At 40.3% G+C, this 22,537-nt stretch overlaps 1 protein-coding gene across 1 annotated transcript in view; it reads right to left on the reverse strand.

The window, feature by feature from the left end:
• SMARCC2 (SWI/SNF related, matrix associated, actin dependent regulator of chromatin subfamily c member 2) overlaps positions 1-22,537 on the reverse strand; it is a 32,764-nt gene that overhangs the window by 8,443 nt on the left and 1,784 nt on the right. The window contains exons 2-25 of the mRNA XM_015822914.2: positions 20,660-20,779; positions 19,416-19,501; positions 18,339-18,420; positions 18,149-18,241; positions 17,062-17,131; positions 15,559-15,628; positions 15,222-15,297; positions 14,918-15,049; positions 14,326-14,441; positions 13,754-13,878; positions 12,990-13,049; positions 11,593-11,630; positions 9,709-9,839; positions 9,555-9,626; positions 9,180-9,293; positions 7,748-7,901; positions 7,257-7,349; positions 6,644-6,763; positions 6,495-6,557; positions 4,205-4,463; positions 2,204-2,527; positions 1,670-1,734; positions 1,155-1,284; positions 57-223 (exon numbers count right to left, since the gene is read on the reverse strand). Coding sequence (XP_015678400.1) covers positions 57-223; positions 1,155-1,284; positions 1,670-1,734; positions 2,204-2,527; positions 4,205-4,463; positions 6,495-6,557; positions 6,644-6,763; positions 7,257-7,349; positions 7,748-7,901; positions 9,180-9,293; positions 9,555-9,626; positions 9,709-9,839; positions 11,593-11,630; positions 12,990-13,049; positions 13,754-13,878; positions 14,326-14,441; positions 14,918-15,049; positions 15,222-15,297; positions 15,559-15,628; positions 17,062-17,131; positions 18,149-18,241; positions 18,339-18,420; positions 19,416-19,501; positions 20,660-20,779 — 2,760 coding nt within the window. The remainder of the gene's footprint in view (positions 1-56; positions 224-1,154; positions 1,285-1,669; positions 1,735-2,203; positions 2,528-4,204; positions 4,464-6,494; positions 6,558-6,643; positions 6,764-7,256; positions 7,350-7,747; positions 7,902-9,179; positions 9,294-9,554; positions 9,627-9,708; positions 9,840-11,592; positions 11,631-12,989; positions 13,050-13,753; positions 13,879-14,325; positions 14,442-14,917; positions 15,050-15,221; positions 15,298-15,558; positions 15,629-17,061; positions 17,132-18,148; positions 18,242-18,338; positions 18,421-19,415; positions 19,502-20,659; positions 20,780-22,537) is intronic.

Raw genomic sequence — 22,537 nt, forward strand, 5'->3', positions numbered from 1 at the left:
CTCTGGCCTGGCCTACAAAAAAAGATCAGAAACCCAGCCTTTTCCCAGCAACTCACCTTTGCCTTGACTGCTGCAGCAGCCAAGGCAGCAGCTGCTGCAGTGGAGAGGTTACCTTCACCAATGTCCCTCTCCACCTTGGTCTTCCGCTCACTCTCAGCTTCTGCAAGGTCCTTGGGTCCCTCTTCCTGGCCATCTTTTGGCTCTTTTTCCTTTTCTCCATCAGCTGTGCAGGAAGAGAAATGTTTTATGGGAAAGGACAATGGAGATGACCTTCCAGGATCTGCTCAGCATTGCATATCTGGACACCAGGGACACGGCAGCAAAGGCAGGAAGGTGGTCCAGGCTTGCAAATTAATAAGCTGCTAGAAGCAAAACATTGCCCTGCTAGCCCATTCTCTATCCCCAGATACTCCACAACCACCAAGGCAACCGTTTACAGCAGGGGTGTCAAACTCAATTTCATTGAGGGCCGCATCAGCATTGCGGTTGCCCTGGGGGGGTGTGTGGCCAGGGTGGGTGCGGCCTACTAGGTGGGTGCGGCCTACTGGGTGGGCATGGCCAGCTCTACATCGTTGGCGTCAAGGGTGCCTGTGGGGGCCTGGGCAGGAGTGGGAGAGATCTGAGGGTCTCTGGCAGAAGGGGGTGGGACCGGGGCAAGCGCCAAGGCATGGTCCATTTCTTCATTCCTCACAAAGGGTGACACTTTCCCAGCATGCACCCGGGGGGGGCGACACGGCAGGGGCTGGTTCCTCGCTGTTTCTAGACGGCCTTGTGGAGCTAAGACTGAATGCGTTTCAGCATAGATGGCCACCACAAAATTGTACATTGGCTCCCTCCCGGCCAGCCTGAGCCAGGGCCAAGGCAGAGGGGGCCGTTCCCTCACTGTTTCCAGGATGGCTTCGCGGGCCACATGAAACCTCTTTGCGGGCCGCATCCGGGCCCCGGGCCTTGTGTTTGACATGTCTGGTTTACAGCATCCTGAGATTTATTGACAGAGCTCTGATGTGTTCCAAATTTGGGTTTATATGACCTGCTCTATTGCACAGAAGAGAAAATATTTCTGGATGAGACTTCATTACTCAGATCTCTTCCCTCCAACTCAGCTTGGACTCCTATTAAGCTAGCCTTTTCATTTCCTGGAAAGTGACACTTACCCAAAGTGTCCCCATCGCTCTTATCCATTTCTTTTTCACCGTCAGCCTCCTTGCTTTTATCATCCTCCTTCCTAGGCACCTCTCCAAGTTTCTCCTTGGCCTCTTCCTCGAGAACGCCTTCCCTTTGTTCCTGCATTAACAGAAAAGGCTCCATTCAGAAAGCTGCCACTTCCGCGGAAAGATTCTTTTTCCTTTCTAGAACAGGCCTGCTGCTGCAGTCAGGAGGTTATTTACCTCATACATTGGAATTGAAAATGTCTGTAAAAACCAAAGAAAATCTGTAATAATTGGTGGCTTGGAAAGCCACGACTGGGGAATTCTGCATTAAAGAGCAATCAAATAAACATTTTATAAATAAATAAAAAATGGTCCCCAAATGACACAATAATTTGATCCCGTGCACACCCCCAGGGCAGGGGTAGGCAACGTTGGCTCTTTTATGACTCGTAAAATTTGCTTCAGGGGTCGAAATGGCCCTTGTAATTCTTTATGGTTTTACTCCTGCCCTCTTGTACCTTCAACTCCTTCTTCTCTTCAGATGGCTGAGGTTCTGACCGGTTTTCGTCTGTGCAGCTCTCTTCTGAACGAAACGTGGAACAACGGGACAAAAGACAAGAAACCACTATTGGACCTCTATATATGCCTCCTGCCCACACCCTACAAAAATTCAAAAGTTGCAATGATGAAGGGATCGGGGAAGGTAAGTTTTAGGAGCTGTGAGAAAACTAGACATGTTTTAACTTTCTCCCCCCAAAAACAAAGAGGCTCCTTAGAATATGGCCTGACGTAGCTCTTTTCGTAACTGCTGGCCCCTTAAGGCCGAGGTAGGGCGACAGTTGCGCTCCTTGAGGAGGGAAACATTTAAATGCTGACCTCTGCCTGCCCTCCCTTGTGTCAAAAACCAATGCCTGCCGTGAAGGAACGCCTCGGAAATCTGTACTTTCACACCCTGAATTGCCTACAAAAGCCTTCTCCCTGCCTATTCTGCCATTGGTGTGCCCGGTTTGACAGGATGAGGGTTAGATGAAGTGATGAGGGGAATCCCTTACCCTGTGCCAGGCGATTGAGTGTGAGCTCCAGGCCGGAAGCCAGGCCAGCTCTGTTCTCTTGCGTCTCGGCCCCCTTCTTAGTCCCCACCGCATACTGGGCGAGATCCAACGAGGGCGCTTCACGGGTTGAAGCGCGGAAGGCGCCCCGCTCGCCCCCCTCACCTATTCTCTCCAGCTCATCGGACGTGGTCCCTGCAATTCCGCTGCTCTCCAGACCAAATGCCGGATCTGCCTTGCCTGTCACCTTAGCAGCTTCCTCCACTTTGCGAACATGAGCTTCTACCAGGGCCGTGGGCACCTCCTCCTTCATCTTGGAGAATTCCTCTGCAAAAGACAGCCTTGAATTCAGCCCAGTGGCAAAATGGAGCGTTGCAAAATGAATGTAGGAGGTGGAAAAGGGAGTATGGGAGTGTAAAATAAGTAGGGAATTTTGTTGAGCCGCTCCCATTTAATAAGAAATGGCCAAGGCAGCAAGAGTTATAGATTACAAAGAATTCTGAAGTAAACAGAAATCACTGGAGACCCCAGGAATTGTAGCATTAAATAGCATATTTTTAAAGTACTCAGCGTACCAGGCCCTGGGTGCCAATGGGCACATCTTCTTGATCTCAGGACTTGTACACATTTAGGACTACAGCACAAACTCTGTGCTGATTCATATATTTGGCTTTTAGCATGCACCTATAAAACATGTATACTGAAAATATTAGCACGTAATATTTATGAACAATATTTCAATATAAATACATGCTGCAAAAAGCCAAGAAATTAAAAAAGAAACTATAAACTATATTTAAAAATATAGTTGTACTGGATTTGAGTCAATACAGATAAAATTAATTAATAAGATAAGATAAAATACAATAAATACGATAATTAAAATAAAATAAAAAATAAAATAAAATAAAATAATAAAATAAAATAAAAAATAATAAAATAAAATAAAATAAAATAAAATGATGGAGTGTAGTATCTGGGGTTCAGAGAAAGGCTTTTATCAAACAGGAGGGTTGAAAAATGAATTACTAGAATGCAGGGAAAAGAATATTACATAATAAAACAAGGAAACTCCTGATCTAATCTTGATTTAGACTGAGTTTGATTTAGATCAACTCAACTCTACTACACTAAAACTAAAGCTAACCAATGAAATGTGATTTCGATTGAAATTCCCAATCTATAAATACCAGAATCTGACAGTTAACAGTATATTAATACTTTTCTTGTTAATAATTCCCAGGAAGTTGACTCAGAAAACAATATCCTGCCCCAAAGAAGAGGGAGTCAAGCTATTTTCCAAGGCGTCTGAAGGCAGGACAAGAAGCAACGGATGGAAACTAACGAAGGAGAGAAGCAACCTAGAACTAAGGAGAAATTCCCTGACAGTCAGAACAATTAACCAGTGGAACAACCTGCCTCCAGAAGTGGTGAATGCTCCAACACTGGAAGTTTTTAAGAAGAGACTGGACAGTCATTTGTCTGAAATGGTATAGGGTTTCCTGCCTGAGCAGGGGGTTGGACTTGATGACCTCCAAGGTCCCTTCCAACTTAATAATAATAATAATAATAATAATAATAATAATAATAATAATAATAATAATAATAATAATAATAATAATAATAATAATAATAATAATAATAATAATAATAATTATTATTATTATTATTAATAATAAAAATCTCTGTATTCCTTCTTAAAATTCCAGGCTTCTAGCTCTAATCCTCATTAACAAAATTCATCTATGTGGTCACTAAGAGCTGACAATTACTTGATGGCACATAATCAATAAAAAAACCCTTCAAGTCCTCTTGTATGTCAAGTATTAGAAAATACAGACTAGACAGAATTTCACAGAATTCTGTTGGATAGCGATATGGCATTTTATCCTTTATGGTGTTTCTATAAATGCTCCACAACCCCACAACCCTACCCCATCCCAAGTTTAGTATTCTTTCCTTCTCCAAGAATATAGGCTGCTTATGGATGTCCTAATTCATTACCTAAGGCTGACTTGGCTGCTGCAGAAGCAACGCGGGGGTCCACAACTGAAGCCAGGAAGGCCACTGTGCTCATAACAGGGTTGCCTGACTGGCTGAAGGGGATCGGTTGATAGGCTAGGGGTCCAAGAGAGGCTTCAGAATCCTCCAAGTAAGGGTCTTCAATGGGAAGACGCAGGAAGTGCAGAATGCATTCGTCCTGAGTACGACTGCCGACGTGCTCGGACACTTTGTTCCAATCATCCTTGTACATCTCCAGGGCCTAAAATGCAATTCACAGAAATGGTGACAGTTTGGATATGAACAGCCAAGAACAGGAGCAGTAAGCTGGAACAGCGGAGTACAGACTGCAGGTGAGAAGCCAGTCAGAGACCCTTCTGGAATCTGAGCCTTTGATTCCCACGTTTTTGTGTGTGTTAAGAGACACAAAACATTGCCTGAGCGCAATTACATCATATCTCAAATTGCAGGGTGGGTGATTATTTAAACACAAATCCTTCCCACGTTTTTAAACTCCTGTAGAAAAAGAGTTTTCCACTGTCCCTCCAAACTGAATGTGTTCGACACAATGTTGCCTGAACTTGGACCATTCCCGAGATTGTGATTAAGACAAAAGATTTTGAACGCAATCTGAAATGACAGTTTGGGATTAATTAATTTATCTAATTATACTCCACATAGCGCCCTGGAACTCTAACTGAAAGTTAAGAAATGATCAGCTCCTCTTTATTGCCGTCATAGAGCCAGCTGGCAAGAAATGGCTAGAGTAGAAACATTCCTGCAGTAGCCGCAGATTCACTATGAACTGTTATAAATCGAGGACTACCTGTTTTATACCACAGAATTCAACTATGCCTCTAATCCAGGGGTAGGCAAGCTCGGCTCTTTTATGACTCATGGACTTCAACTCCCAGAATTCCTGAGTCAGCTATAACAAAAACTGTATTTTCCAAAGTCACTTCTAATAATGGATTCCGATCCTGGTGTGAGTAATTGTAAGACTATGGGAAACAATTGGTATTGGCCCACGTAACTTAATACTGTCTACAAAGATTACTACAGGTGGTCCTCGACTTACAACAGTTCATTTAGTGACTATTCAAAGTGACAACAGAACTGAAAAAAGTGACTTACGATCGTTTTTCAGTTACCACCTTTGCAGCATCCCCATGGTTACCTGATCCAAATTCAGAGGCTTGGCAACTGGTTCATACTTATGACCGTTGCAGCGTCCCGAGGTCACGGGATCTCCTTTTGCGACTTTCTGACAAAGCAAAGTCAATGGGGAAGCCAGATTCACTTAACCACCGTGTTACTAAATTAGCAACTGCAATGATTCACTTAACAAATTGTGGCAAGAAATGTCGTGTAAAATGGGGCAAAACTCACTTAACAAATGTCTGATTTAACAACAGAAATTTTGGGCTCAACTGTGGTCGTAAGTCAAGGATTACCTGTAGTGACTTTCCAGAGTTTGGGGAAAAAGTAGTCCTGGCACTATACTTTTTTTCCATGTTTAACATTTTCTCCAACTACTGAACCAAGCCCCTTCCTCAATTTGCAGCTGTGGTTTGAATCAAGAAGTATACCACACTAGGTTCCAGGGCAGAATCCATTCCCAGGAATTTCCAAAGTTGTTATATTTGTTGTTCCTTGCAACATAGGGGGAATGTTATTAAATCTACAACTGGGAAAAATAATTTCATTAACTATTTTTAAAGCCATCAATTATTAGAATTTTTTCTCCAGGGGTTATGTATGGCTCCTAGCATGGCACTGAAAGAAAAAATAGTTCCACATTCTTGGTTTAAATATGTTGGAATAGTTTTAAGCTTTCGCCCTGACTTGCTTCTGTTTAAGTGCACTGTCTACACATAATCTCAATTTCTGTGTAATGATAAAAGGACCCTAAGACATTTTATTCATATGTTATTTCTGAACAATTGAGGCTTTCTCCTTTACGTGCGACGGCTCCTTAATGTCTTTCAAAACTTCTGAAAGTCATGGAATAAACCCATAAAGCAAACAAGAGTCCTAAAATATCATCATCCCAAGGTAAATGCAATGCCTGGAGAGAAGAAAAACGTATCAATCTACTCATCAAATTTTAAAATTACCATTTTTCACACAGGAAAATAAGAAGTCAATGCCCAATGTACTTCAGCTGCTGAGAATGAAAACAAGTTTGAAGCTTTGAGAATAAAATCAAGGTAAGGAATGCTTAGGGAACGTTTAGGAGCAGCTGTCAGAAGCACATTTCTGTGGGCAATTTGAACTGCTTCCGTTCACTCACCTCCAGCAGCAACAGTGTCTCCTGTTCTGTCCACTCACGAGTAGCGCTAGCAGCAGCTTTGCTCTGTAGGAAGAGACTTGTGCGTTAGAACTGACCTGTCACAATGCACAGACACACGAGAAAAATCTACTCTGCCTTTCCTCTTTTACCTTAGAAGGAACATTCTTCTTTGTGTACATGTCAGTGCGGAGTCCAAAATTTTGCATATCCGGTGGCTTCTCCTTGCTCTTGTCTGGGAAGTTTAACATCTGCTGGGAAGCTGTGGTTTGCTTTGAAGAGAGATGAACAAGCTTCATATGATGTAAAGCAAGCCCGACTCTCAAGACCTCTGAAGTGCTATTTGAAAGATCACTACCACCTATAAGGAGAACAAGCAGGCATCCACCTCTAGCTCTCATTTGGGGCCAAGCTACAGCACAGCACATGTCAATCTTAGGCCCACCCAGATGTGTTGGAATTCTAACATTTCATCCCTGACAGCAGCATCTCTCTCATCTGGGTCTTCAGTGACCCATTACAATCTTCCTGGGTCTGCAACAATGAGCGTACAGCAGCAGTGCAGCCTATAAGGAAATTGCAGGAAACAAACTACAAAGGGAGAGATGGGACAATTCCATTCCTGCTCATCCTTTAAAACTCAGCAGATTGACCTGACTCGGTTTCTAGCTGCATGGAGTTCCACAGTTTTCCAGAGAAAAGCATCCAGGTATCATTCCTCTCTGGACTCCCACAAACACAAGCCTCCGCTGGGAATTCTCTTACCAGCTCCGGTTTCCCTTTCACTGTCTCTGTGACAAGATCTTCAATCTCTTTGCCCTTTCGTCCAGTCTTGGTATCGCTATCACTCTGACGACCCTGAAGCGTAAGCAAAATTCTGTCCTGTTGCCCTCTCCCAGTTATATTAATATTTTAATCTGGGAAAGCAAAGTTATTAAGATGTCCAGCATGCACAAACACATGATTTCCTCTAGGATGAAAATTCCTTTGGATGCTTCTTTAGCAACTTTCAGACATTTACTTTCTGAGGAACTTTTTTCCCCTTTGATTTCTCATTTAATATAGCTTCTGGTTTATTTTTTTATCAGGTGTTTTAAATGTTGACAATATTTTCAGCTGTAGTCTATATATTTCTTTTTAACATGCTTTGCGAGCTATTCATTCTTAATTATAGCTAAGAAAATTCTAAAAATGCAGATAAGCTTTTTAAAAAATGAGGTGTATTTAAATTTCTTCTCCAGGTGGCTGGATACTACCTGGGGTGTTTTGGGCTGCAATGGCACCAGTCCCGAAGGCGTGTCAGCCAGAACGTGGAAGTGAGATGTGGGTGGGGGTCCCATTGGGGTGGGTCGGCTCTCTGCATCTACTTGGTAATTGATGAGTCCCCACTGTTCTAGGAAGGCATGGACTCTGCAACAAGGGGAACAAAAAAGAAGACTCTTTATCTCAAAACAAATCTGTGACAAAAGAGCTACGGAGTAAGAGTAAACTCTGTTTGATTAATGCTAGAGATTAAAGAGAAAGAAGACTCAGTCTATTTTAAAATGTGGGAAAACTTTTATCAATGGTTAGCAAAATGAGTTAACAAGAACTGAAACTTATAGAGATGATTGATTTTTCTCTTTTGATTAATTGATACGTTTTATAATCTTTGCTATTTTTGTTGACCACACTTACTTATTATTATATTAACCCTGTTGAACACTTGTATCCAGACGATAGTTTGCTTGCTAAAACGTGGAATGTTATTGGGGGTAACCCCATTGTTGTACCCATTCCTACCCTAAACCTTCCCCTGAACCCTATCCCGAATTCCACTACCCGTAATGATCCTTGTTTTCCCTTACCCTGATAAAACTTAATAAAATATTGGGGGGGGGGGAAGAGTAAACTCTGTTCAACAGCCACATAAGAATGCTATTGAAAGTCTTACAAAGAAGGAAAAAAACTAGCACAAATTAACACAAATGAATAAAAATGGCAGAAAAGAGAGAAAAGTGCAGAAAGAAAAATAGAAAAAAAGTTTTCAATTCCCTTTACAGCAAATCACAAAATTATCTCTTATTATTACAAAAAAATGTTCACTCTTTTCTGTTGTTTCTTCATATCACCAAAACCACAAATCATACCTGCGCTTTTTTTTTCATTTTATGCAAAAACATTTAGAAGGTGTTTTGTTTCCAGGCATCAGTAAATATATTCTTTTCTCTCTAAGCAAAGAAATTAGTTTAGCCATTTCTGCAAGTTCCAACACCTTCTCCAACCATTCCTCTAAATCTCCACAGTGCCTTGTAGGCATTGAACTTTTCTATTTTTGAGCATATAGTAGCCTTGCTGCAGTAATCCTAGATTAAAACAACGTTCCATGATTTTTTTCTTGTTGCTTATCCCTTAAGTCCCAGGTCTCTGGTTTCAACGGTATTTTAACTTTTGAAAACCTCTGAGTGAATGTATGTATTTTTATCCAAAAATTTTAGGTCACATAAGAATGAGGACTGTGTTAAGCTCAAGGAGATGCACCAACCACATTTTTTTTCTCAGTAGATCACAAAATCATATTTAACCCATCTTATGGTAAAGTGGTAATTAAGACGTAAGATCAAAAATCCAGCTGCGTGTGCCAAATTGTAAAGTAAAAGTGGACTGCTGCAAACTGTTACTGGGCTTCTATATGCTCGGCTAACATACCTCATGATGGCACAGACATCACCAGCCAGGTTCCGACGACATGCAGTGGAAGTCAGGTATTCCTGCGGATTGAGCCGGTATGTGTCAATCATGAAATTGCGGTAAGCCAAGTAGCTAGAGCATGAAACAAACAAACAAACAAACAAAAAAACAGAACTACTTTCAACTCAAGTCAATTGACCTTGTAAAAGTCTTCCCACGTGATTAGCTCTATTAACCCTCTTACTAAATGCCCCTAAAGGCCAGTGCAGAAACTTTTCCTGTCTGAATGGAGTCATACAACACCAAAGATGCAAAATGTCCTCCGACTCTCACCCATGAAGAAGAAAGATGCTATCCTGGTAAAGACACCAGAGCACATAATAGCATTCTTACATTTCTGGCGTCTTTGACTTGTTCTTGCCGTTGAAAAACTCAGGAAGGGCTCTCCTCTCAATGGCATGGACACTGTGGAAGAAACACCATAAACCATTAAGAACGGGTGGGAAGGCTGGAGGAACACAGAGACAAAAAGCTCACACTCCAGCACCTGTTGTAGTCAAACCAAGCTGCATAACTGGGGATGATAATGTGATGGGTCTGTTCGGTCACATTGTCTTCATGCAGGTCAGGGTTCTTGGTCTGCTCTCCTTTGTTCCCAGCATTATTCTCTTCTTCATCCTGAAACCAGAAGTCCCTTCAGTGGAAGAATGGGCATGCTTGTGATGTTCTTACGACTATGGCTCCCAATCTTCAATTTTTATTAGAGGAGCTGGGATCTTGGAACAACTCATCCACGCAGCAATCCAAACCCCAAAACTCTCAGAGTAAGACTTAATTCCAATACATTACAGACACAGTTCGAGAAATGATGAGAGGCCGGTGCACAGAAAAAAAAATTGCTAAGCAATGAGAGAGAAGTCAAGGGAGATTTGCCATATGAGAGGCTGAAGACACTACGGTTACAATAAGTGGTGTTACAGGTCTCCAAGGAAATGATTGTCAGTATGGTGAGACATAGGCATAACTGAATTGGGGTCACTTCTACCGGGATCAAACTAAGAAAAGCAGAAAGAAGATGAGCATACCCGGGGGGTGGGGGGGAAGGGGAGGGGGGAGAGAACAGAAGTAGACCTAGCAAAAGCTGAATCTTCTTTTACTGATTACAGAAAGTGCTTATTTAATGATCATTTATTCAGCGACCCTTCAAAATTACAGCAGCACTGAATAAATGACTTATACGCAGTTCTCAAAATTATAGCTGTTGCAATGTTCCTGCACTCCTGCAATCACGTGATCAAAATCCAGGCACTTGGCAGCCCGCCTACACTTACAAGTGCAAGGGTGCTTCAACTCCTCTCACCGTATTGCCCCCCTACCTCTGCCAGCCACCCCAGTGCTACAGTGCAGTCCCAGACATGCCAGCTGACCTTCACCGTCTCTGTCTCAACTGCTGGTTATGATACCAGGCCTTCTTCCTGATGCCACTTTGCACCGTTCTCCAAATAGCGTGCACCGTTCTCAGGATGCTTTGGAAAGCCTCTGAAAAGTTTCTGAGGCCTTCTGAAACCTGATGGGAAAGCTGCACCCACTTGTCCTCCAAATCGCGTGGGCTGCTCTTGCGATGCTTTGGAAGGCCTCAGAAATGTTCTGAAATATCACGAGAACAGCCATGTGCTGTTTAGAGAACGGTGGGTGTTATTTGGAGAATGGCACAAGTAGCCTGGGGAAGCAGGCCTGGTGCAGCCAGCAACTGCTTTGCATACAGCGGTGAGCCCTCTCAGCAGTGAAAGGGAAGATGGTTAATGCCAGCTAAGGCACGGCAGGGAACTTTGCGCCATGGTACTGTGGTAGCTGCCCAGCGAACAGAAAGTTGATGTGGTACTCCTTGGCAGTGGCAGCACTGGGGCTGAAGTAGAGGCCTGGGGATGGCGGCAGCCAGCTGAGACTGCTGAAGGCCCCAGGCCTCTAAGGTCCCAGTGCTGCTGCTTCTGCTGCTCTGCTAAGGAGGGCTGCTGTGCAGGGTGGCCAAAAGGGCAAAGACATAGGGAGAGACAAATGGGGGGGGGGAGTTGAAAAGGAGGCAGAGGAGGCAATCCCTTACCTTTCTGAGTCTCAGGGCTGGGAGGGACCAAGCCAGGAATGGCTTGGATTGGGGTGGGTCCTTTCCTGATGACCAATGAAATTGTTAATGATGGCAATGCGGGATTGCCATCACTAAGAAATGCGATCATGTGGCATTGTGCTTCGTGACCACTTCCCTTGGATGGAAATTCCTGTCCCAATTAGCGTTGTAATTCAAGGACTACCTGTAAATGGTCATTTTGTTCCCTTAGCACCGGCTTATCCTTCCCAACCTGCCCCTGTATGAAGAGTGGGACTGTTCTTTAAGGTATAACAAGAGGCAATAGACAGAATGCAGCATTTGATTCACCTTGCCTGCCGTCTCCATGTTCTCATCCTCTGGTTCATCTGGAAAACAAGAACAAGCATCCCAAATCAGAAATAGGAACCTACATTCTCCAGTTCCTCTTCCATAGCTATCTGGAGAATCATCAAGAGCGAAGCCATATTTAGCAAAGGAAGAATAAAAACACCTGAATGAGTATATAGCAGCACTCCCCAATGACATTTCTTTATGCACAAATGATTGAAGAAGCTTGCCCAGTAACATAAATGGGAGCTACCTTCCTTAAGATCTATTTCTACACTCTTCTTGTAGATCTTTTCTGTTTCAAAATAAAATTTATTGTGTCACTTGGGAGACTGATTTTGAGAAAAAACAAGTCTCAAGCTCTTTTAGGCTTACACAATTACCATGTAATTTTCTGGATTCTGGCCAGTAAGCCTATGGCTTCTTATATTCTCTGATGGTTTACTGAAATTATACAGATTTATCATTCCAACTTTTTTATTTTATTTGCAGCCCAGTCTGCTGGTATGATTCCAGACACACTCCTCCTCAATGTGGTTGAGAGAAGAAGAGTGGCTGCCCCTTAATAATTTGTTTTGCTTGGTTTAAAAACTGCAGAAGACAGTCTGTCCCCAATAAATGTTTATAACAGTATAAACATCAGTTATACTCCCACATAACAGTAAATTTCAAATGAATGTACGACAACGAACAAATAAAATGAGAAATAGCTGTTAGTACAGCATCTCAACACTTCCCTTTCACTTGATGCAACACTCAATAAATACTTAATGATTAATCCTGGATTGTGTGTGTGTGTGTGCGTGCAGAGCCCATGCAATTATTCTTACCAACATTTTTGGAAGTGGTTTGCCCGTGTCTTTTTCCTACGCTAGTACCATACTTAAGGCAGGAGTAGCCTGGTGCCCATTACGTTATACCAACGTGGCTCTTATTTACTACATTTAATTGAACTGATTTTGATTTTTCCTTGCTTTTAAGTGCCTTGCTTTTATCTTTTGCTCTAAGATGCTTTGAGCTATAAACTGTAAGTAGAAAAGTGGGACAGAAATGTTTTTATAGATGTTTTTGTTTTTATAGACAAAAAAACCTGTACTAAACACCCAGCTTTTTCACATTATCAACCAAGAGTTGCAAATTCCCACTGAAACCAATCCCAGAAATAGCATACCATATCCGTGTTTCTGCTCTGACAGCTTAAAGGAAGCTGGACTGATTTTATCATCTTATAGGTAGTTCTTATCAGATGATATGACACCTGTTCACAACTGATCATTTGGAGGGGGAGAAGGAATCTAATCTTCCTATTGCATAAATATTACTCTATCAAAGACTAAGAGTATGTTCTTGCTCATTTAGTAAAAGGAGGATTACAAAATAAATAAACTATCCCTTACCCAAATCAGTCATGGTACCGCCTTTCACTGGAGCAGATTCAGAATCTTTCTTCGTATTGACTATGGAAGACACAACAAGGAAGGAATATTTTATTCAAAGTACCTCCCCAGGAATCATACTGCAGGGCCAAGGAATTATACTTCCTTCTTATCCTTGACCTTAGGGCAAAGTGTAACATCAGTGTGGTTATTTTCTTAAAATTTAAAAGTGCTTGACATATCCAAGGGCTGTTTTGGGTGTCTTAAATGTCTACAAGGTTTAATGCCTCTATTTTTCTGTTGTTAAGTTAGTAACACAAGTTATTAAGGAAAACTGGCTTCCCCACTGATTTTACTTGTCAGAAGATCTCAAAAGGTGACCTCATGACCCTGGGACACTGCAACCACCATAAATATGAGTCAATCGCCAAGAATCAAAATTTTGATCATATGACCATGGAGATGCTGCAATTATCGTTAAATGTGAAAAACGGTCATAAGTCACTTTTTTCAGTGCTGTTGTAGCTTTGAACGGTCACTAAACGAACTGTTGTAAGTTAACTGTACAGTATGTGCAATACAGGCTCTCTACCTTTCACTCTCCACTGTAAGGACCAGAGGTGTACTGACTAAAAGAAAAATAATATTCTATTCATCGCACTGATGTAACAATGGTAGATTTTAAGGGAGCTGTAATTGATAGAAGCCATTCTAAGCAACTCCAATATATTAAATATGACAAAGAGCCATGGTTATGGAATTCATAAAGAGCTTTAAATTCTGACCTGTTTTGGGCAGCGTGACCTCTTCAACATTAGGGACAGGAGAAGGTTCATCCATGTCTTTTGTGAGATCTTCTTGTTCTTCCTCACGGTGGCCACGTTTGGATTTGGTGTAGGGTGTGGAAGGCCTGCAGATGGAAAGCAAAAGGCAGAGAGCCAATAAACAACATTACTCAATCCTGGATACTACATCAAACTATAGATAAATCATCATTATTCCTGAACAACAGAATAGATTCTGTTGTAGCTTTCAAGTAAGGAAAGCTGAGTTGAAAATGTCTTATGAATGATTTCATGAAGTGAATCCACACAGTAGAATTGGCAATATTGTTGCAAACTGCTCCTGGAGTTGCCTGTTCAAGGGAAGGACTTCAAATAGAGAGGGCACTCCATTCTTGGTTAATCCAAGCCAGCCTCTTGTAACAAACTATGTTTTCCCTCAGGAATAGGACAGGAGGGCAGGCTGTTTTTTTTAAAAAAAATAAATAAAATAAGGCACTTTAAGAAATATGCTAGAAACTGAATAGAGTTGCTTCATACCCAGACACTCAAGAAAAACATTTATTTCTCCTCACCCTTTCTTGGCATTTTTTTTCTTTGCTTCTGGAGTAGGCGAAGGAGAAGGGGAACGTTTCCGTTTTTTATAATTTCCCCCCTTCTTATCCCTTCGATCTGAATCAGGACTGTTAACCTGGAAAGAGAGAAGTCAATGCAATTTGCCAGCAGCCTTGAATTGCCTCCTTAAAACCACATTAAGAATCTCTGTGCTCATCACTGAACATTTTTTAGATATGCAAAGGAAAATTAATAGAATCTCTTAGGAGCTAGGGCCTAACTAATTCCTGTGATAAATTCTGAACATATTAATTTAGAAATACAAGCACCCTGCTGGGTTTGACCGGTCTACGTAATTCATCACTTACTATAAAAATTCCAGCAGCCATTTGGAACAGACAGACTGTTCTTGACCATCTACTAGAACTGGTCCGTATTCCAGCTGAAGGTTTCAATATACCTTGAGCATGGTAATCCCTGCCTCTTGCCCATTCCAGAAATGGGAAAACTAATATTTTGGCCGACTTTGTCCTTTCCTTTTTTGAAACATTCAGCCCAAATACTCTTAAGAAAAAGGATTAAAAGCTTTAATAAAAAATATATATACCACACCTCGTCAGTGAGAGTCTTGGCAGAGATTTTCTTCCTCCTGGAGACAGGGCTCTTCTCGTCATTTACCTCATAGTCCTCTTCATTCATCCACTCGTTAAAAGTGTCCGTGTCTAGGATCCATTTTGCATGAACCTGGGAGCGAGAAGACAAGATCATCACCGGATGCCTTGAATTGAAAAAAGGTAAGAAGCTACTTCCCACTTCTGAATTAAAACATAGGAACTTGTTATTTTAGAAGCCTCATAAAGTTCTTCTGGGACAATGCCACAACGGTCCAACCCCAAAGTCTTTCCTATCACATTACCTTACGGGGTTTCTCTGGCGTGGGAGCGTCCTCCACGGGGGCTTCAATTTCACTGGCTGGAATCCAAGTGTCATAGCTGTAAAAGAAAGCACGTAGTGAATAAAAAATCAGTTCTAGGACCTCATTGCATGCCATGATCACAACAGTTAAGTCACGTATTTTCCTACGCTGCCTCACGATAACAGTGCGGGAAAAATTAAGACCCAGCTACAATCAGTCTTTAGTTATTTTACATTTACAAGTAGTGGCTACAAATAAAGACAAGGATATAATCTAAAAACTATCCATATGCATTTTTCTCCATCAACTAAGGTAGTTATAGAGGGCTGAGGCAAACCTGTCAGGATAGTAGCCCCAGTGAAGAAGAACTTGTTTGTCTCTCTTCATAATTGGACGAACCCATTCTTCTAAAAAACAAAACAATAACAGTAGAATGATTATTACCCAAGTACAAATGACACTTTATTTCACACATATCAAATGTATCATTAAGTTGCTCTGAAGTTCTCATAAGAGTAATAGGGCAAATTCTTCAAAATGGGAACGAAGAACTATACCCATACGAACGCGATCATGCATAAACGTTATCTTCAGATTCATGTGTTTATGTGTATGTGTGTGTAATATTCTAATGAATATTAAAATATGTAAAAATAAAATAAAGTTACCATTCAGTGAAACAATGTTCCTTTAATTAAATGGAAACACCATTTTTCTACAAATGGCCCACTTAATAGACCAAAGGCAAGAGGTCAGTTCAACTCTATTCATTGCCAGGTTTCTATGAGAACATCTTTACATAATATAAGACAACCTGTTTTCATTAAAAAACTAAGGAACGTTTTTTAAGCGTCAAGAACTGTATTTCACAATCTTCCCTCCATACAGAAGACTGATCTTTATAATGATGCTGTTGCCCCCTATGTGCTCTCTGTGTGAAATGCCATTATTATTTGGTGGTTTACTCTTCTAGTCCTTTTCAAAATAAAATCACATTCCGCCTACCACCATAGTATCTACATGAAACAGGTATAGACAGGAGAGGACATGAACAATAACTGAACAAAGGAAAATATATAAATAAAAGCTAGAAGTAAATTCAAGATATAAGCCAGCAGGAAAAAAATACAGTGTCCTTAAATCAGAGATGACTATTAAGAGGCAGAGCTAGACAGCAACAATAAAAACAAAATACTCTGAGAATTGTACAGTATATTGTGGGATATGGAAAGAAAAAAAATTGTAATGCATCTTAGACATTAAACATATTGTAAGAATCAAGAGTAAGAGCTTAAATTTTAATTTTAAAAGTATGGTAGATTTTCTACAATTTAGGCTCCCTATCTTTATGGACAGGTGTATCAGGGTCACTGCTGTTTAAAAATGGGATTTCTTTCATTGCAATTGTAATTCCATTTGCCCATAAAGCCACTGGAAATAAAATCGAAAACATTTCAAAACGTACAGTAAAACCTCAATTTAACAGATCACTTAATGGTGTTCATTAAATCCACAAGTACATAATCTACCTCAATTTACGTCATTTGCATAATTACATGACTTGTATAAATGGCATCATTTGCTATAAAACCTCAATTTAAATCTTGATCCATCAAATGAAGGGGAAGTCTGAATAAATAAATAGGCTATTGTATCCAAAGTCTGTTAAACTGAGGGTTTACTGTAGTATTACATTCTGTACTACTTATTTAAACAGAAGCATAGTTGCATGTAAACAACCACTGTTCATAAACTACGCACAACCAATAACCACCGAGAAAGTATATTTTACACTCAAAACTCTGTAATTGCTCTCATCAAAATCAGAGTGAAATCTTACCTTCTTCCAAGCTACCAGGGACAGGGAAGGCAATATGGGAGGCACTGCTCTTATCTTCAGTTATGGTTCCCTTAAATAAATAAATAAATAAATAAATAAATAAATAAATAAATATCAAGATTTAAATATCAAATATCAAGATTTAAATCATACAGGGGCCACCTGCTGCTCAAAATGATTTCTCAATGCCTTCAATGTTCCTTATGATCGTGGTGTTGAAGTATGGTTCATACAACCAAAACCTGACACCCCTGCTTTCCTTCATTTTAGATAAGCCACTAAATAAAACAATGTTAGAAAAGATTTAAAATCTTTAAAATTCTTTGTCATTTATCAGTATGACAGAAATCATACTCTTCATCCCTTCAGGAGCCCAGGCCCGATTTAGCCTATGAGTCATGTATAGCATTAACACTGCTTTATTGTTAACAGCTAATCAAGCACAATTTCATGGGGCTAGTCCTTACTGTTAAATACCTTTCCCAATCTTGAATGTTCAGTGTTTGTGCCACTGACCCCTCTTGAGGACCGTGCTGATGCAATACAGTACACAGTGCATGCTCCAGTGCCTTTCTGAAGTTGTTCAGCTACTGTTTTGAACAATTATTGAACTGCAAACTTATGTACAGGATCGAAATGCCAAGTAAGAACTAATAGACTGCAAGTTTTTAAAAGAACCTGACATACAGCAATACCTCATTTCTAAGGTGCCAACCTATTTTGCTGCTAATTATTTACTGTTTTCCAGAACAATAATGTTGAACAATTGCATCTATGAAACAAATAGTTGGTTCAGTTGCAGAAGGAAAAAATAATTAAGGGCTCTCATCAAAAATTCAGCAGCAAAACTGTTGTACATCACTCTATTAATCAGCATTATTTCTTATTTTGAAGTACAACTGGAAACAACTTGTTCTTCCATGTTTGTAAATGACAGGAAACTGCTGGTATTTGGGGGCCTAAACCCCCATTATATATGCAATATGCTCAGTTGGGCAAAGGTTGCAATATATAACAAGAGGAATGGGAGACGGTGAGGCCCAAGGTCTGCCATTCCCTCACTGAGCTGTTCTGATGTCTTGCCCACCTGATGTCGTTTGACAATGTCTTTCAGCTTGGCTTGCAATTTGGGGTCAATATCTGGATGCAGATAAATGTTAGGACGAGATAGACAATTGTTCTGAGAAAGAAAAAAAAAAAACAGAGAAAATTAGTGTTTTGGGCTCAGATAAAAAAGCTTACTAGCTGAGATATTTTTTAAAAAGAGGCCACTTTACCTGTACCAGAGATTTTTCAATCGTCATGAACATCTCCACATTTCGATCCATTCGCGAGGGATTCTGGAAATCGAAACGTCGCCTTTTTTAGGGGGGAAAAAAACAGCCTTCAATAAAAAGCACAGTTCATATTTTGTAAATAACCTATTTTACAAGTAGGCAGGATAGAGGCATTTCATAAAGTCTGATGTCTGAGTCTGGATATCCCAGTAAGGCAGTGGTTCTCAACCTTTTTAATGCCGCGACCCCAACCAGTCGTAAGTCGAGGACTAAACCAGTCGTAAGTCGAGGACTAAACCGGTCGTAAGTCGAGGACTACCCAACCGGTTGTACGTCGAGGACTTTCCCTGCCCGGGAGCGCTGCGCATGCGTGGTTCCGCCCCCTGCGCCGGCCGAGGTGTAGCTGGCAAGCGGCAGAGACGGAGCAGGCTGACCACCAGCTGGCCCAGCCCAAGGGAGGTAAGGCACCCGCCGGAAAAGGGGAAAAAAAATGGAGGACAAAAAAAATGGCAGACAGCCTTGCTTGGCGACCCCCATGAAATGGTCGATCGACCCCAAATGGGGTCCCGACCCACAGGTTGAGAACCACTCCAGTAAGGCCACAGAGCAAACTTGCTATTATAGATCTTGATTCATCCTGGATAACAGACTGACTTCTACATGAAGACTGTTCTTTTTATTCCTGAAGCAAATGAAAGTGTGCATCAGGCAATTCCGGTATCATAAAATACTCTCCTAAACAAAGCAGCCATAACATCTCCCTACCCATTACTACCTGTGCCACAAGAATAGCCCTGTTCAAACAAGATACATTTGCCAGGATAGAAATAGCATTGTACTGGGGAGTTCCAAGTTCAAGTCCAACATTTCAGTGGATGATTTTGAACAAATCACTTTTTCTCAGCCCAACCTATCTTACATTAATTTTATTTTTTTTAATGTATTTATTTTGCTAGGCTTAATCATCAAAAGGTTCCCCATTCAATAATTTCTTCTTGAAACAGGATCTTCTATCATAAAAACACAGATTGCTATTATTTCATAACACATAGTGAGAATAATAAATAGAAGGCTTACCATCCTTGGTCACTCTTGAATTTATAAGCTGCTGCAAGGATGTGACATAGGGCGCCACCAGCTTTGAAATCTAAGAAGCATTTAATCTATAATAGGCACAGGAAGCAAAACAACGAGTTAATTCAACTTCATCTGCTCCAAAAAGTTCCCTTTCGTTCTCCTTTCCCTTTCTCTCTTCAACATTTTCATTCTTTTTCCTCCCTTTCTATTTCCTTTTGCTCTTCAAACAAATGGAACATTTATTTCCCAAAGCTTAACTAACACAACAGAAAGGAAAATGTTCAGGGAGATCACGTTAACAAGGAGTCTAGAATTAATTTTATTTTCTTAATTGCCAGGCCCTGATTCTTCTCTGATTCTGCCTAAAAAAAATAAAGCAATTCCACTTTGCACAAACTTGCACTTTGCAAGTTGAATTTGCATAATGTCTGTCTTTCTTTCTTTCTTTCTTTCTTTCTTTCTTTCTTTCTTTCTTTCTTTCTTTCTTTCTTTCTTTCTTTCTTTCTTTCTTTCTTTCTGCCATGCATAATCACTATGTGTTAGGAAGAAAAGAAGAGAAGGCTCAGCTCAGATTCAAAAGTGACATCTGGTCTATGCTGTAAATGTTGCTCCTTGAAAAGTTAGTTTCCTATAGTATTTTCACAACAATCTAAAAATTAAACTGCGAAGAGGTAAAGGAACTATGAAAGTACAGCAGAATTTTTTAGCATCAAAAATCTGTCAACCTTGATCAAAATATAAAACAGTTCTGTTCTGCACGTGAACACAATAATTAATAGTGTATTTTTCTCTTAAGAGCAACATGATTGAATTAGAAGATACATATTATGCTTGCCTTAGAAGGATGCACTATGCTATTCCACAAAGAACTACCATTAAAATACATGGTTTGTATTGGCAATCCCCACGATGCTACGAGCTGTTCCATAAATTATACCGAATGTAACCCTAGACTTTTGGTCAGTGCCATTTCAAATTACAAGTAAAATTTTGGCTGGTGTTGTTTTCCTTACATAAACAACTTTATAGCATTAGATAAAAATGTTTGGTATGCCCCCCCCCAACATACTTATTTCCTATCTGCGGGAAGGTTTTTACATAAAGGTCTTCTATTTTGAAGATTCTAATGGATTACTCAAGTCTTACATTATTAGGCTACCCAAGGGATTACTGCTCTTCTGAGTATTATCTTCTAAATTACTGAATATTGTTTTCTCAAAAATTAAGAAAATGTTGGCACTTACTGGCAACTTTGTGAGCGGTGCATTGCTGACATGCTTCCCAAATACCTCCTCTTGGAACTGCAGCAGCTGTACCACTAGGTTGGATAATGATTTATTGGTAGGGGGTTCTGCTTGAATGTACTGTGAGGGGGGGGGAAAGGATTGAGACTTTAGGTAAATCCAAACCAAGTCTTCTTAGTAGTTTCTCTTTTAAGTCACAACCAAGCAGTACCAAGAAAGCAACCACCTTCAATTTTGGTTGGAAACAACTAATAGGGAGTTAAGTCCCAATCTAAAATGAGATTAGAGCTTTTTTCTTTACCTTAAAAAAGAAAGGAAATAGAGAAAAGGAAACTCCGGATAATACAGGAAAACATTAAAACTCGATCCCATTTCACCTGCTAGGACAGTGGTGGCGAACCTATGGCACGGGTGCGCACTCAGAGCCCTCTCTGTGGGCACGCGCACCGTCGCCCCAGTCCTAGGCCTTTAGCTCGGTTTTATAAAACCTTTTCGCTTTAGGCCTTTGCCGCTGTGTGCAAAAAAAAAAAAAGGTTCAATCAATCAATCAATTTCAACTTCTCGCAGGGGAAAAAAAGATCTTGCAAAGTTGGAATTGATTGAACTTTTTAGTCCCACCCAGTCTGCCGTTACCACCGCAGCCGCACCCAGCCAATGGGCCACGCCCACCCAATGGGCCACACCCACCCGGCACTCGACGATGCATAAGTGGGTTTTGGGTTGCAGTTTGGGCACTCAGTCTCTAAAAGGTTCGCCATCACTGTGCTAGGATTAAAAATTGGGAAGAAACAGTACTCCTTGAGAGATCTAGTTCTACATACAAAGCACCAGAATTTTTCTTTTTAGAATTTGCAGTCATAGTACATTTAGTATACTTTCTAAGAAATCTTAACGGGACCATTACAATGTTTAAAGTTATCAATAGAACTGTGGATATTGGTTACCAACATGAGTATTGCTAGCAAAATAAAAATAAAAATGAAAAACCCCTATCTTATTGATCACATTTTTTATTTAATTTAAACTGGCCAGAATTTTACAATGTGGATAGTGTATCCCCCAACTTTACTATAAACTAATTTTATATTAGATTATGTGGGATACAGCATTTTTTTAAAAAGCCATTATTATGCTACTGACATTGATGTAAACTAGTTCATGTTACTCAATGCTCATTTCATTTCTCAATAGATAAAACGGGATTTCTTTCACATATCAATTCTTACAAATCTTTTCTAGACATGAAAAAACAGAATCCAGTATCATATAAAAGTATATACATGGTCTCCTTTTGCGATTCTTCATATATCCTCAATTACATATTAATTGTATAAATGTATTCTCCAGAGATTGGGGGACTCTGATGCAAAATCTGGGAGTCACAGGAAAAGAAGTTTTTCTCTTCTGGTTTGGTAGTGGGAACAGCTTCTCCTGATGTTAGAATACCAATAGATTAGGACTGATTAGCACAGTGTGGAGACATTGCAAATGCTAATAAATTGCCTATTATATTCCTCCTGCTTAAAATTCTGCTTCTTAGTGGCTTGTCTATTATCCTACTGGTTTTTAAGGAAGTATGTTAGTTAGGGAAAATGAGATGCATGAGGAATTTACTTTTCCTCTTCAAAGAAAAAGGACATAATTTTAATTTGGGAGAAGTGGAAAGAAAACAGTTGTTGAATATAAATAGACCAAAACTAATTCTGTATATCTTTATGTAGAATTTCATCCATGTTCAAATATATTTATTCTGTTCAAGTGTACACTGGACTATAAATGTTTAAAAAAATTTGTTCTAAGGAAACATGATAAGTTTTTAAAGTAACTGCTTACAGCAATTATATTGCACTGTTATATAATAGTGCACTATTGCATTAT

This window comes from Protobothrops mucrosquamatus, unplaced genomic scaffold (genome assembly GCF_001527695.2).
Source record: "Protobothrops mucrosquamatus isolate PMUCROS unplaced genomic scaffold, P.Mucros_1.0 scaffold1725, whole genome shotgun sequence".
NCBI lineage: Eukaryota > Metazoa > Chordata > Lepidosauria > Squamata > Viperidae > Protobothrops > Protobothrops mucrosquamatus.